Genomic DNA, 16,536 nt, shown 5'->3' with positions numbered 1-16,536 from the left:
AGGAACTGTTCTGAGGAGGAATAATGAAGATGTAAAGTTGCCTATCTGTACCCAATGTCATACTTAGTTCATTTCTGGGTGTACTTCACTGGTATTATACAATCACTTGGTGGGACATCTGTGTGATCATTCAGATACTGGATAGACACTGTTTTGTACTGAAAATATTGGTTATATTTAGCATAAACAACACATCTTCCAAAGCTAAAAGTATTAGCAATTTTCCTAACCACTAAAGGACAGAGAAGTTCAAATAGTTTGCATTGTATATTTTAAAACTGTAGTGTCAATTAACTGCCTACTGTTCAAAAATAAATTAAAGCCTGCTTAGAAAATTTCATCCATAAATTAACTTAATATAGATTTGTACAAAAAAGGGAGATTTAAAAATTCTAATCACACACAAAAAGTATGATTAAGGAAAGATTTAAAAAGGACAAGACATCTTATAAATATTGATAAATATTGTGCAATGCTTTAATTAACTGTGGCAGATACAAAAGTCATGAATTAACAGATTATATATAAAAAAGTAACCACATGAATTTTTTTAGCTATTTAAATTAACAAAATGTAACAGTAGTGGTTTTTACTTTTTAAATGAGGTATTATTACACTGTAAACAAAACAGCATAAATAAATAAAAGTAATGTGCAATTTAGTGATAAATGGTTATAAATTTCAACTAAATAACAACAGACAACAAAAACTCTCCAGTTATTGATGGACTTTGTCATTTAAAATTTGGCTTGCTTGTGTACTTCTTACTTAAAGATATAAAAGCACATCATTAAACATGCAGACCCAAGCCAACACAATTTTTCCATGAGTCATCTCTATCAATAAAAACTTTGTTTACATTTTACTTAACACTTAAATCTGGTTTCTTATACATGATTCTTTTGTGCTTATTAGTAGTAACCTACATTAAACATCTTACTTTCTAGTTCAAGCAATACAAGGAAGAAGCAGTTTTATTTGCATACAGATTAAAAAAAACCCAGTAAAACCAAACCAAACCAAACCAATATGCCTGTTACTCTCTTAGGCTTTCCAAGATTTGAAAGGAGAAATATCCTTTAAAATAGTATACTCAAATGGAAAAGCACTTGTCTCAAAGACAATACTAAATGAAATGAAGTAACTCCTTTTCCTCAAAGATTTGTGGGCTGGCTTCAAAGCTATACAACAGGCGGATTAGTTCCTCCACCCTTGAAGAATTCTGCTGGTTGGGTGCAGGAAGCATAGTAACAAGGAAGTAGCCTAACTCAGAAGGAAGTTTTGGGAAATATTATTTGCATATGAATCATATGCTGGTACTAACTGCTGGTTTTATTATTATTGCAAATGTAACTTCAGAATTTTCTGAAGAAAAGCTATGAAAGAATAAAGAAGAATTGGAAATATTTGTAACATGCTAATAAAACTGCTTCATCTGCTATAAATTAAAAAATACCACTTACTGTGACTTAAATGCAGTTTCTTTTTACATGCTACTTTATTAGATACAAACAAAAATGGTACTTATGTTTAGAATCCAGTGAATAACAAACATTTTTGTCAAAACGTTGAACTTTATTTTTATACCAAGCTACACTTTTACACAAATGTTATTACTGTATTCACTTTTGTCAAATATTTTATTCTTCCTTTTCCAAAATTAGTGTTTTAGTACAAGTGGTGATTGAAAAATGTAGATATGTCTTGTACATCAATCAAAATATACATAAAAGCAGCTCTTTTCTTTTGTGCTTGTATTGACTTAATTCATCAATGATTAGTGAAGAGCTGACTTTTTTCTAATATCTTGATCCTTAAGGAGAAATGATCATCAAATATTACAGAGTACTCAAGTAACTAGTTTACTGCCAATGTGCATGCAGACTAATAATACTTAAAAGAATATAACCTTGAATCCAGTTAATCTGAAAATACTCTTGTACAATCATCTTTATTGATTTGTAAAAGCTGTATACACATCTAAAACCCTGAATTTACTTTGTAAAAATAAATCTTTAGCAATAAATGGCACTATCAAAATCCCATTATTCTCAGGCTATTATGTAATTATTTACATGCTTTTCAGCTACAGTGGAAAAGAATCTTATAAGACCCAAAGCCAGTATATCAAAAAACCCTGTGAATTGCATTTGCAATTATACTGTTGTTTACCTCTATATGAAAAATATGGCTACATGCCTTATAGTAAAGATAATGTAGCTACTTGCTTTGCTACTGTGTGCTAACAGCACACAATCTGCCACTGGGTTCAAACTATGTCAGAAATGCATTTTCACTGTTCTTTGCTTTCCCAGTGGAACGCCTGTGACAAACTATGTATGGAAAATGATAAAGTGCTATTAAAAAAAGAGCGACTGGACCCACACCTGTCTCTACTGTGTTGTTTTTTCCTTACTCAAGAAATGTCTGTGTTTTTAGAAAATCATGCCTTCACTAAACATACTTCATATTTGATTTTTTAAAAAACTCAGTATTTTAAAGTTGGTGAGTTTTTTCAAAGTGTTCAGAGACAGAAACATGAAAAGGTTAAAGGCACAATAAGAGGGAAGTGAATGCTACATATAAATATTATATTTCAAGTCTTTTAGGTTACTCGAGTCCAAAACCTTCTGAATTAGAAATTCCAATAATCAATTTCTGTTTCAGATCTTTTTTGCTCTTGTAGGGGGGAAGACAAAGTTGATTGAAGCAGGTGTGGGCCACAGGTAACCTAGGGAAAATAATTTTTAAAAATATACTGAGTCTTAAAATGCATACAGAATGACTGCTAAGCAACATTTAAAAATAATAAGCAAGCTCAAATCTATTTTACTATGCTAAGAGATGACTCATCCATTCCTGTATTGAACATGTATTTATTGAGTACCTAACTATGTATCAGGTACCATTCTAGACATTAAGGTTATGTTTACAGACAAGACAATCAATATCCCTGCTCTGAAATTTTCATTTGAAAATATTTGTTTTGGAGTCAGATCTGAACTTGACTACTGCTTCCCCCACTCACTAGTTAATGGAACTTTTAATTGCCTATTGTCTCTAAATCTGTTTCATCAACATAATAGGATAAACCACCTGATTAGGTTGTTTAAAAGAATAAAAGAGCCATTTTACATAAAATACCTAGCAAGGTAGTAGACAGTATTATATTTCAGTCTTAATTGTCAAATAGTTATAAAAGGTGCATTCTGGGGACTCTAGATGGCCACACTTTTAACGTCACTGCCCTTGCTACACATGCAACCCTCATCTCTGAATCCTTTTAATCAGCTGCCTGAGCCCTTTGTCAGATGGCATCATTATCTTTATTCAGGATTTCTACAGATATCTTAAGACCCCTTCCTTCTAACTTTTTATGAACACCAGAGAACCAGAATAGTTGTCAGAAAAGTCAATGAATAAAAATGAAGACGCCAGATAAAAGGAGAACATTTTAAAATAAGTTCATATAATTAAAAAGTAAATTTTGAGAGCCCCTTGTACTATACAATTACTTAACTGTTTTTTTTTTTTTTGGTGCCCGGGATGGAACTTGGGACCTTGCGCTTGCGAGGAGGGGGTGGAACCACTGAACTAAATCCCTGGCCATTATTCGATTACAATCATCAGGATCACTTAACATTTACTAAAATAAGCAAGTGCTTAGTCTACAATAAGCACTATGTAAATGTGTTTACATGCACTGTTTCATTTCAAAGCAACTAAAAAATAGTTGTTATTCTTTTTTGGGGGGGTCAGGAAAAATAGACATGGAAGTATACAAGTTATACAGGTTAAGTAATCTGTTCAAAGCTATAGAGATGGCAAATGTATAAACCTGAGATTCAAACCCAGATCAGTACAACTTCAAAATTAATGTCAATGAGTAAGGATTTACCATTCTTATTTAACAAAGATCTAGTGGGTTTACAATGGCAGCCTACAGGAGGAATGGAAACTCCTCTTTCATTTTTTAAGGTACTCCTTTCCTGAGTCAGACTAAAATGTCATGCATCTTTGATGGTCAACTATATTTAATCTGTGTGAGGTTCCCACCGGGAATCCTAGATTCATGATTAAGGCATGGTATAATAATAACTGAAAAAGTTTAGATGTAATGTCATCTTTGTATTAAAAGTCTACTCATTACTTTTTACAAATGATATTTTTATAGATATAATAATATATATTCTGAAAAATTAATTTCTGTCGAGCAAATACATCTGTAACTTCAAAAGGCTTCTGTGGATGTTTTCTCTTTTCAGGTCTTCAATTACAAGTTTGTTGTTTTTTTTTGTGGTACCGGACATTGAACTCAGGACCTCGAGTTGCAGGCACATTGCCACTGAGTTAAATCCCCAGCCCTTCAATTATAAGTTTTGATCAGAAACGTCTTTTGTTAAAGAACTGGTAAAATATCCTACTGACCAAGGCATTGAAAGAAAACTGATAGGTAGCTTGGGATAGAAGGCTGGAGAGCTTTATTTGAGAAGTTTTAGATTCCAGAACGTAAACTAATGGGGAGCAATACAACTTATTGGCCAGGGAAATATGATCAAATCAGTATAAGGCAAATTAATTTAATAGGCTAATATAATCAGAATGGGAAGAACCCGAGTAAGTAGAACAGGAATATGGCTATTTAAATAAGCTAGAACTGAGGTAAAAAGTTAACTACATCAGGGTGGTGACCACTAGGAAAGCAAAGGATAGATTCTAACTCTAAAATGAAAGGGGGAACTGATAGGACTTGAAATGTTCAATATATGGAACAAGAGAAAAATGATTATAATCAAAGTTATATCTACTTAAATTAGCTGTGAAAATTACAAGGTGTTTGCAAAAAGGACATCAGCATTAACCCATTAACACTACTAGAAGATAATTTAAAGCCATCATCACTATCACTTCATATGTGAAGAGCATGATACTTAAACCCCCTCCACACAAATGCATTTCGATTTAGTATTTTTCCTAAAAATAAAAATATTTAAATAAAAATGAAGGTTACACAACATAATAGTACAAAGTAGGCTAGGTTCTAAAAGAGACTACAAAGCAATTATTTGACCTGGTAAAGTAAAAAGTTCATGGAAATGAATTATTTTCAGTTAGTATGAGTAATTATCAAAAATGAAGAGAACTTTCAGCCCATGTTTACTCTGAAGATTTTTCTATGAAAATGACTTCAATGCTAACAAATACCCTAATTCCAAATGTATTAGTGTTATTAGCAATAACAAATAGGTTAAATATAAAATTATAATTCAGAAATTTACCAGTTAGTGGAAGTTTCATTCTTTGAGATTTTAAAGTTCAAATCAGCCATGCCTCCTACAGGTACTCTGTCACTTCCTGTAGTAAAATGTAGCAACTTCTTTTGAAGATCAAGAGGAAATCCAAGCACAACGTCCCAAAAGTATCTGCAGAACACCAAAGGAAATTTATTTAAAATATCCTCACAAAAATCTTGTAGGTCATAATAAATTACTGCAGAATAAGCTGAGAAAAAAAACTTTCCTTAAAGATATACTCTCAATGTAAGATTTAACAATGAATTTCCTTATATGAATTCAATTTTTAACATTACATACATACATACATACTAACATTACATACATACTTACATAAAATTATGTAAGTAGTCCAACAGTGGATATTATAGAACCTATTTTTGTCCTAATTATAATTTACAAGTCTATTTTTCAACATAGGGCTATCAAAATGGTATTTAAGTATAGCATCCCTGAAATTCTAGGACCAAAGTTCTTTTTTATTATTTATTTTTACAGTTTTGAGGGTTGAACTCAGGCCTTACTCATATTAGGGCAAGCACTCTAGCACTGAGCTACATCCCCAGCTCCAGAGTTTTTTCCCTTAGCTTTATTTCTTTATTTTAGTAAAGTATAAACTCTGCACTTTGTAGAAAGTTATTTGTATAATTTTCCCAAGGGGAATGCTAAGTGATTTTACATTTAATATTCTTGTATTATATTCTAGAGATGAAATAAGACAGTGAGGGACTCTACAATGTTTCAGCTAACTTAGCTGATTCAAAAATTGTAAATTATACAAATAAGAAAACAACATTCTATTTTGTTTTCTCTTCTACAGCCTCATACCAGAAGTATAAGTAGCTCACCTTATAGTTAGGTCTGTTTTCGCATAGCCATCATATTGAGTACTCCTTTGCAGAGCATGCATATCTAGCTCAGGACTTCCACAGACCAGAATTTCAACCTCTTCTGGACGAAGCAGCTGTCAATCATGATTTATTTAAAAAAATCATAATTAAATGTGATATTTTAAAATTATATTGGAACTATTTTTATTCACTCAAATAACAAAACTCATGACTTTTCTTATAGTCAATCAAACCATTTTTGAAGAAAAATTTTTTCCACATATATTTTTCCTACTAAAGCAAGGCATTTTTGCATCTAAAGGCTTGTATCTTATAAAACAGTAACTAGCAATTATCAGAAAGATAAGCAAATGACTTAGCATGAATTCAGATTACCCATCTGCAAAAGCAGCATGGAGCTCCAACATATACTCATTTGCCTGCCTACTACTAATGTCTTCTAAAGCCTTCTAAGTGCAATGTAGAGTTTGGGTAATCTGTCCTGCGTTGCTCACTTGGTTTTTCACCTTTTAGGTGGGTCAATCTCCCTTCTAAAGAGATTAAAGTTTAAAAAAAAATCCAGAGATCATGCTATCTCATTTAATTCTTATTTCTCCACTTTTCATTCCCACAATAACCAGTGTGTCATAATTAAAACTCAATTAGAGCTCAATGAAGTACTTCTTCGGTCAAAGATGTTTTCAACAACAAACATGTTACAAATGTTACTTTAAAACAAACTGGAAAGAATAAAAGCCACATGCTCCTGCTCCACAGAAATCTGTGTAGTTTATTTCTGTCACCTATGAAAAATAATTCAAATGAAAGGCTTTACTATAACCATTCAAAACAAAACTGAGGGAAAATATAAATAGCATGATGAAGTGTACACTATTTCTGACATGGCATTTTAATCCATATTTACATGGCTAAGACAACTCAAACAACCTGAGTTCACCATGGTTATGGAGATAAACTATTTTCTATTGGTAAGAGGCAACTCAGAATTGCTGAGGGACCTTTGAGGAAGCAGGAGACAGTTATAGGTTTGTTCCTTAATAAGAAGTTGTGGCTTTTGCTCTGGAATTGTATGTTAACTCTGCTTCTATGCTTTGTCCCTCAGTAGTAGGATCTTGAGTCCATGGATCTCTTCATTGACTCTACTTGGGGAAGGTTTTTAAAGCCCTAAAGCACATAGAATAAGACATAGAAAAGAATTTTTTTTTAAAGTGATTGTTTTTAAACCCCCAGAGAATTAAACCTGGAGTGGGAGAACGTTTTCATTTTTAGCTCTATTTTTAAAAAGTAGAAAACATTTTCTAATTTTAAAAGCCTATCTACTAAAATACTTATGAAAGTATTTGTCAGTGAATAGTATTATAAAATCTAATTGAATACTTAAAAAGTTTTAAACTCACCATTAGGGCATTTGAAGCACACACACTATGAAATCCATAATAAAATGCAGCAAACTGCTTATAGATGGATTTGTTGAGAAGGAAGTCAGTATAAAGTTGTACATATTCTGGAAAGCAATTTTATATATGTTATATACCAAAAGTAAATGGTAAATACATATTGTTTTAACTGAAAAATGGTATCTAACTTACCTTTCCTATTTTGATTGGTAACTGGAATTTTATCACCTCCCGGTTTTAAATTATAAGACTTAATTATTCCAAATTCTTCTTGAAAAACCTAATAGGAGATACCATAACAGCATGCTCACTGATACTGCTGATATAATAGGCTTCAATGAATAGATTTATAAAATTTTTAAATAACAGGGTTTTTTCCTTCTTTTAAAACATACAACTACAGAAGGGCTAAGCTTTGTAGCACTTGTATTAACAATGTAGTGTCATGATGGGGCAAAAATATAGAGCCATACATCAGTCTGTTAAATACAGCTAAATACTTTAGTTTGATGCCCACAACATGTGGCGACCTAGGTGACATTCAGGTCTTTGGAGCTTTGTGGATCACTGTAATTTCCATCTGCCAACTACTGTAAGAGCAGTGGAAATAAATGTTTTGGTTTGATCTGTTAGCTTCTACTCTTAACTTCTTGTGTTGAAACTATAGGAGAGGCGGAGCAGAGCGGGGTTGAGCTGGCTGCCCGGTGGGAGACGGCAGCTGAGGAAGATGAAGATCCAGTTTTGAACATGAGACTCATTGGGTGATCATTTCATTGAGATAACTTGAATGACCAGGTGTAAAGTACAAGAGCAATGTACAATGACTGAGGGAACTCAAATTATCTTATTGCCAACCTCTACCTCTTTTGATTCTGCAAGAGAAACAGTGCCTGCAGCAGTCCCTAAAGCCTAGGAATCCAGTCAATTGTCAAACAGACTCATGATTGAAAAACAGCAGGAGGAAGCAGAATGGGAAATCATAAATGTGCTGTTAATGAGGCATGGCTTAAAACCTTTGTGCCTTGTCAAAAGAACAGATCTTAAAGATCTTATCATTTTTGATAAACAGTCATCACAAAAGATGAGGCAGAATTTGAAAATGCTGGTGGAAGAAACAGAATGTCAACAGAACGTCATACAAGAGCTCACAGAAGCTAATCAGCAGCTTAAAGATGAGCTTCAGTTAGAATAAAGCTGAGCAGCACATCAGGAACAACGAGCTAATGACTTGGAACAAATTATGGAGAGTGTGAAATGCAAAATTGGTGAATTGGAAGATGAATCTCTAAATAGGGTTTGCCAGCAACAAAATAAAATGAAAGATCTTCAGAAGGAGAATAGAACTTTACAAAGTGCCAGCATTACAAGAAAAAACAAATGGAGCAGCAACAGACTATTGCTTCTTTGCAAAAGGATATCTGTCCATTAACAAAAAAGGAAGAACGAATTATCATTCAAAACAGAGTGTTTGCCTATCTCTGCAAAAGAGTTCCTCACACCGTCTTCGATAGACAGTTGCCTTGCCTAATTGTTTTTTTTAAACAACAACAAAAAAAGAAACTATAGGAGAGGCTTATTTTTGAAAGATGAAAAGGTCAGAAAACTACATCAAAGGAATATGTAACTACCTAGCATCTAACACTTGATTGCACTTTCACTGATTGTTCATGTACATGTGTCTGCTTTCCTGTCTCTACATTATCAGGTTAAAAGATCCGGTAAGAAGGTGATTGTAGGTGTTGATTGATGCTTGTTAATATTTCCTAACAGTGTTTATTAACAAACAGCACTTTTAATATATAAGATGATATGGCTAACAAACAGTTATATACCCTTAGTACCTGGAATGTTGAATAGAAATCTTCTTCAACATTGCCTTCATATGATAAGAGCTCACTTAATCCATGGGCCAATTCCTATAAAAAGAAATCTTTAAATCAACTAGTTTTACCTTAAATAGTTAAGCAGATCTACTATAGTTCACTTACATGTGAGGTAATGAATAAACTTCCAGATTTCATAATAAATCTAAGATGAATAAATAATAAGAGGAAACTAGTTCAAACTACAGAAGTATAACTCCAGGATCAATTAACAAGCAAACTAACCTCTAATGTGGTTTCCAGCATAGTTCACTGGTAATCTGGTATATTATTTTTATGAATTTGTAGTGTTTCTTTCAACTTACTTACCTACAAAAATCTGCTATGATTCATCTTAGCAGATTTTTGTAGGTAAGTAAGTATAAAAGATACAGTTCACACATTAAGTAGCTTGTACATTTCAGTTACAGTGTCATTCTCTCTCAAGAAAAAGTTGAGAACACCGGAGGAAATATTTTCTTACATTTTGTCATAATTCAAATCATCTATGAGTAAAGACTTAAAAACAGAACACAATATTTCCAAAAATTTTTCAAGTTCTATGAAAAAATTATTTTAAATTATTAAAAAAGATAAATAACAGCATGGTTGGAATGACTTTATGTACTTTACAAAGTAAATTGTCCAGGGCCAGGGATTTAGCTCAGTGGTTCCGGTGCCTGCCTCACAAGAGCAAGGTCCCGAGTTCAATCCCCAGTACCAAAAAATTAATAAATAAATAAATAAATAGTCCATTTCACTTAAACTATAAATTTTTATACAAGTCTAGGCTGGCATGAATCTGATGATTGTCATCATTTAAAAAATCATTAATAAATACTATCCCATTGTTCATAAGGAAAGTAGAGATCAGAAAGGTTAGATAACTAATCAATGTTTAGAAAGCTAATAAATGGCAGAGCCTGGATTCAAATCTCTGCCTCTCTGACTTCAAGATGTGTTCTACTATTCTCTAAGAGATTTGCTGCACTGTAAATGTATGACATGTTTCTATAAGGGGAAAGCTAGGTGAAAAAGGAGATGAGTTCCAAAAGCAGGGGGAAACTAATATTTAAAAATAAGAATAGCATTAGGAAGAGAAAGAGTCTGCAGGTAGAAAAAGAATGATGTAGCAGTCAAGGACAAAATGTTAATAACATACTTACAGGCATAATTTGACATAAGTCATCAATGGTAACACTGCAGATGCCTACTGGTGTATTTTGATCACTGGGAACGATGGGAGGGCTCAACAATTTCTTGTAACAGCAGGGAGGGAAACGAATATCCAAGGTGATGCTGTTATAAACAGCTAGTCCCATAAGCTATGCATACTAAATGTTAAGCATTAACATAAAGTCCATGACAACAAATTGGTTTTGAATTATGCATCAGTCTATTTCTTGCATATTTCTTTCAAATATAACATCTACTTTTTCATTAGTCCCACAAATTTCCTTTTCTATCGTTTTCCTTTATTTTATGTAATATAATTCCTTGATTACCAAAAGTCATATAAAGTGATGTCCAGTTGATAGAATGATTTTCCTAGAAAACTTATCTAAGAGTGCAACAGATAACTTCACACATTTTCATAACTTAAATATATGATTTGTTTCTAAATTTAAACAAAGATGTTGGCAGTTTTTTAAGTAGCAGCAAGAATTTATTCAGGATTCACTGCAGACTGCATTACTTATTTTAGAAATAGCCATTTTAGCTATTTAAAATTAAAATTAAATATATTGTGTGAAAAGAGCTGTAAAGGTTAAGCATATAGATATACATGCACTCTTGATAAACTAATGGAGGAAGTAGTCTACAATGAAACTTTAAAGGCTTTTGTTTTTTAGGGTTTATTAAAAGTGTCAAAGTTAAAAAAGTTATTGAGGCCCAAGGATTTAGCTCAGTGGCACCGCGCCTGCCTTGAAAGTGTAAGGCTCTGAGTTCGATCTCCTGTACCAAAAAAAAAGCTATTGATGTTGTATTTATAAACTGTCTATTTGTATTTTATTTAATAATTATATGGCAGAATATAACATCCATTTGCTGAAGGGGGTTTTATATTTCACACTATTTAACTATTATAGTTATGTAAAGAGTAATTCATTTTATAGACTCAAAAATCTAAACATATGGGTTGAGCAATTATAAAAAATAATTTAAAAACACTGGAAGACTGACAATATTTCAATTTGCTAAGTAAGATGGAATGAAGGCTGATAATAACATAAGAAATAGCTACACTATTTTATAAGTAACCATATAGACAGAGACTGCCCAGCAAATTCAACAGGATATTGAAAATGTGTTCTAATATACTTTTATAATTATGATAATAGCAATTATGATGATAAATGCTACCAATGGTAACCAATAGTTACCACTTATATCATCTGCTATGGTGATAAGTTTTAAGCACTTTTCATTTAAAATGTATTAAGTATTAGAATCCTGAAAGCAAGTTTTTGGTTTTTTTTTGTACAGGGGATCTGGTCCTTGCACTTGTGGGGTAGGCAGTGGCACCACTGAGCTAAATCCCCGGCCCATGAAGGCAAATTTTTCACAGTGAGGAAGTAGGATGATAGACTTTGCTCCAGGGTACACAAAGGCAAAAGCATAATTTTATTCACACTAAATCAACCTCCTCAGGTTGAAGCAGGGATGGGGTGGATAATTATTCTACTGGAGCCCATGAGGTGCCATGTGATGAAAACAGTAGAGTTTGAAAACCCTCAACTATACTATATGTATTGTCCTCACTCCTGGTTTCAGTGCTGTTTTGGATATTGGCAATTCTACTTTTGAAAACTTACATTATAGCTCTTCATTAACCTTCAAAACATTTTACAATTATTATTGTAGGTTTTACTACAGTATTTCTTGTAAATTCCAAGGTCTTACTATGTTAAAAAATAATTGTAATAGAAAAAAATATTGTCAGAACTACTAGAATAACAAATCTTTGATCGTGAAATTTAAAAGCTGGAGCTATGTATTAGCCAACTATATTTTTATCAATAGTCATGCCTGTTACTTCTGAATCTTCAGTTCTCACCTTTGACAAATGTCCTAACCAATGACATGACCAAAATTCACTATCATTTCATACTTTGCCTACTTAAGAATGTGCTTGGGGCGGGGCAACAATCTTTCTATAGGTGTGTGTATCACATACATAATGAGAAAGTATAATTTAATTTGAAATATACAATTTGTAAATGTGCTCAATATGCTCTTGGGTAATGACTAAATAAAAACTAAAATTGATTATGCCCCAAAGCAGGCTGTAAGCAGTGTAGGCTGTAAAGAGCTAACCCCACAATTGGCTTATTTATAGAAGTGAGTCTGACCGAGGCCTATGTGCAGAGGTCAGAGTAACTCGTGCCCAAATTGTTCTCACAACTAAGACCTTCTTAACTAGAAGGACAATGTTCTAATTACAACCATATATTTTGTCTATTCTGTTCCTTTATTCAAGAATGCTTTGTTTTGTCCTTTATGAGGCTTGCTCACATTAATTTCCATAGAAACCACATGATTGCACAGTCTCGCAATTAGCTTGCCTTTACTCCAACTGATTACTAATAATCAGTGGTTTGGACTGGCCAGCTCCTTTGTCAGTTGCACTGGCATTGGTCATCCTGGCTCCCCACTTTCTGTCTCTCTTAGTTCTTTCAGTTTTTTTCTCAGGCCCACATTGTGCAGGAGACTGGAGCCTACTGCAGAGGTTTCCAGTAACAATTCAGGGGTCCCCAGTAATAATGTTATTACAAGTATTAGAAAACAAAATATCACCCAAATCTAGTTGTGATATAACAATGTAAAATATGACAATCATATGATTCAGAAAATTTAAATAAGTCATGGTATAGTGAGAAGCATCAGTAACTGGGGCCTTCAGTGAAGCTGAAACATATTCATCAAATGAGTACTACAAATAATAGAATAAAAGGAGTCTAAGATGTGTTAAGCACTCCTCTATGTTGTGGTATTCAGTACTTTGGACTTTTAAGACAGGATGATACATAATTTCAAGTTAAGTTTATCTCATTGTGCAGTTTTTTCCTCCCTTCTATCATTTCTTTTATCCAGTCTTTCAACTTCCATATACATTCCTTTGGACTTATTGCAACAAATGCATAAGACACTTCTTAGTTCTTTTTCTGGTAGTATGTTCTAGGTTCTTATTCCCAGTGTGCTCAATGCTCTGTAACAAGCCCATCACAATTCTTTCCTTTCTTTCTCGCCATTCTCTCAGCTTATAATGTCTTCCTCTTTCTAGTCCTATGCTAACCAAATGTAACTATTCCATTTTTAAATCCCTATCTTCTCTGAGAGGAATATACTGAACTTGATGCCATATGGTCATTTGACTGTGACAACTGACTACCTTGCCCTGGTGGTCATCTGTTCATTTAGATGGTAAACTTAATGGTGAAATCTGCCTCCTTCTTTTAGCCTACAAATCTCCAATGCTTGCTCATTGATTTATTATCCCCTCCTTTCTTCCACAGACAATTATATTTTTCAGACTTTTAAGTTAAGGAGACGGCATCTTGTCTATAATCTCCCACTCAATGCAGGAATGTCCTCCACCATACACCTGATAGGGTTCAGAGGATGGCATATTGACTTATAAAATTTTTTAAAACACTTATGTCTTAGGATTTAGGAGTATATTACATTTAACTTCCAAAAATTTAATTTAATAAACTAGATGAAAGCAAAAAATGAAATATAAAAGTACTTTATTATAAATGAAAAATAATTTGTTTTTTGAAAGTGTTTTAAATTTCAAACTTTTCAAATAAGTTTACCTTACAGAAGACAATATCTTCAGGAAAAATTAGAACTGAGCCATTCCTTCCAATTAAATCTACTGATGCTATATAACTGTGATATTACAAATAAATATTACAGAAAATCTATCAATGATAAGAATGTTTAATTTTTTAAAAGAATATGTTTCTAAAATACAGATACAATCTTTTAAAAATCTCTAGTCTATTAGCACCTCCTAGTGGAAAGTTTAAAGGATACAATTCCAACCAATCGGAATTCAGAATAGTTATCACACTTAAAGCTGCTAAACCAGTGGCAGTGTGAATCCTTATGATATGCAAACATGCCTGAAAAAAGGAAACAATTTTGTTCACATGATGTATTAAAAAAATCAATGTGGTAAAAATATACACATTTTTCTATTAGAAACAAACTAATTTAGCATTAGTTTTATTATAAACCACTTTTCATGTTAAAAATTTCACAGATTCTTTAATGGACTGTATATTTGCAAATCTCAGTAAATATAAATATATATCAAATAAATGGATACGTTATTGTATTATTCATTGGTATCCTGAACAAAGATAGAAATGGAGTAAAATGATACACTAAATCAGGCAACTTCACAAAAATTATAGTTTTATAGTTTACAAATTATGATCACAAGTAATTTTAAAGATCAATTCATCCATGTCATCCCTATTTCCATCACTGGAAAACATTTTATTTGTATATATTATATATACATATAGAAAATATAGAAGACTAGATACATAATAAAATATGGAAATAAAGAATAAGGAAAAAGCTAAATATTCATTTGAAGGACATTTAATAGACAGTAAGGATTACATAGGTGTTTCTCTAAGTTTAAATTTCAAAGGCTATTTTTTTAATTCATAATTTGCTTTTTCTTAAAGGTAACTCATTATTTAATGAAAGATTTCACATATTAGTGTAGAACAAACTAGTTTTGGTTTTTAATTTTTAATGTTCTTGATTTCAATGACAATTAAATTTTCATGCATTTGGGTTATTCAGGAAAAACATGGATGCTTCCTCACAAATGCACATTCTCAGTCTTGATATATTTTCTGTAGGATTCTTACTAACATTTCAATCACCAATCTAGTCCATTTTTAAAATGTAAATTAGTCTTTAATTAGTTAACATTATGGCTGAAAGTTTGAAAAAGCGTAAAATAGATTAAAATAAGTAGGCTAACCATTATTAAGAAATAATGCTCATAAAAATTAAACTCTCACCATAATCTGGATGAAAAATTTGGCGAATTAGAAGAAGGAACCATTCTTTAGTCAAGCCACCCATATCCAAACCAGCTTCCCCAACAAATGTAACTTTCAACTTCTTTTTCAAATCTGCTCTTTTCCGGGTTAACTATTTGAAAAAATTATACAATAAAGAACAGAGGGCAATAAAAGGGAGATTAATTTTTTTATTCTGGAAACTGTGTCAAATAGTCTTTATCTTATTTATTTACAATGTCATAAAATGCCATCTATCCATTTATCCATCCATCTAACAAACTTGCTAGATTCTGTGGGAGGTAAGTGTTATTATGAGATGTGATCAAAACACATGATGTATGCTGGTACTAAGTGTCATCCAACAGAAAGGCAGGGATCGTCAATAACAGAAGCAGCAAACTGAATGAACCTCAGTTAACAACAGTGTGTGACAAGTTTCAACTTATTTGGTGGAGTCAGTTGTGAGCTATAGATGACAGAAGGTATGTTTTAAAATGTGCCATAAATTGTGGATCAGGAACAGCATACTAAAATTTTATCAATTTTATTGTTGTTGATTGTACACTTCAGATGCCAGCTTTTTCGAGAAATGTCATCACAGGAGATGAAACACAGGTCTATGGTTATGATCCTGAGACTAAGGTTCAGAGTTCTCGATGCAAATCACATAATTTTCTTCATGTGGAAAAAACATGTCAATCAACAGTCAACATTAAGGTGATGCTGTGTTTTTTGCCTGTGGTTGATTGTGCCAGCTGAGTTTGTACCCAGGAACACTACAATGAACTCTGAATATTATAAGGGCTTATTAGAGCATTTAACAAACACTGTATGTAGGAAATGGCTTGAGAAATGGGCAGTTTCATTCTTAATCATGACAACACTTCATGTCACATACCACTATGGTAAAACAATTTCAAATAAAAAAGTACAGTGTCCCCTCATCCACCTTATTCAGCAGATCTGGAACTGTGAGACTTCTGCCTCTTCCCCAAAGTGGACCCACCTATCTTTGTTATTCCCCACAGTGAAAATGACCATGAAAGGTAAAATGTTTTGAGTTGATTCAGGACACT

The 16,536-nt window shown here is 32.6% G+C and overlaps 1 protein-coding gene and 1 pseudogene across 6 annotated transcripts in view; one reads left to right on the top strand and one right to left on the bottom strand.

The window, feature by feature from the left end:
- Window positions 1-453: 453 nt before the first annotated feature.
- The window catches only part of Hectd2 (HECT domain E3 ubiquitin protein ligase 2), a 67,114-nt gene continuing 51,031 nt past the window's right edge, over window positions 454-16,536 (bottom strand). For all 6 annotated transcript variants that reach the window (XM_021253040.2, XM_004838495.4, XM_021253041.2 and 3 more), the window contains exons 13-21: window positions 15,458-15,590; window positions 14,448-14,536; window positions 10,571-10,729; window positions 9,384-9,458; window positions 7,735-7,822; window positions 7,543-7,649; window positions 6,143-6,258; window positions 5,280-5,423; window positions 454-2,731 (exon numbers count right to left, since the gene is read on the bottom strand). In XM_021253040.2, the coding sequence (XP_021108699.1) occupies window positions 2,611-2,731; window positions 5,280-5,423; window positions 6,143-6,258; window positions 7,543-7,649; window positions 7,735-7,822; window positions 9,384-9,458; window positions 10,571-10,729; window positions 14,448-14,536; window positions 15,458-15,590 (1,032 nt within the window). In that variant the 3' untranslated portion in view covers window positions 454-2,610. The remainder of the gene's footprint in view (window positions 2,732-5,279; window positions 5,424-6,142; window positions 6,259-7,542; window positions 7,650-7,734; window positions 7,823-9,383; window positions 9,459-10,570; window positions 10,730-14,447; window positions 14,537-15,457; window positions 15,591-16,536) is intronic.
- Window positions 8,052-9,622, top strand: LOC110347839 (centrosomal protein of 70 kDa pseudogene; annotated as a pseudogene).

Source organism: Heterocephalus glaber, unplaced genomic scaffold (genome assembly GCF_053883595.1).
Source record: "Heterocephalus glaber isolate CG9 unplaced genomic scaffold, H.glaber_assembly_v1.0 deba00001497, whole genome shotgun sequence".
In the NCBI taxonomy this organism is placed as follows: Eukaryota; Metazoa; Chordata; class Mammalia; order Rodentia; family Bathyergidae; genus Heterocephalus; species Heterocephalus glaber.
Note: the sequence above shows the minus strand (reverse complement) of the source record. Positions and strands in the feature narration are given on the sequence as shown.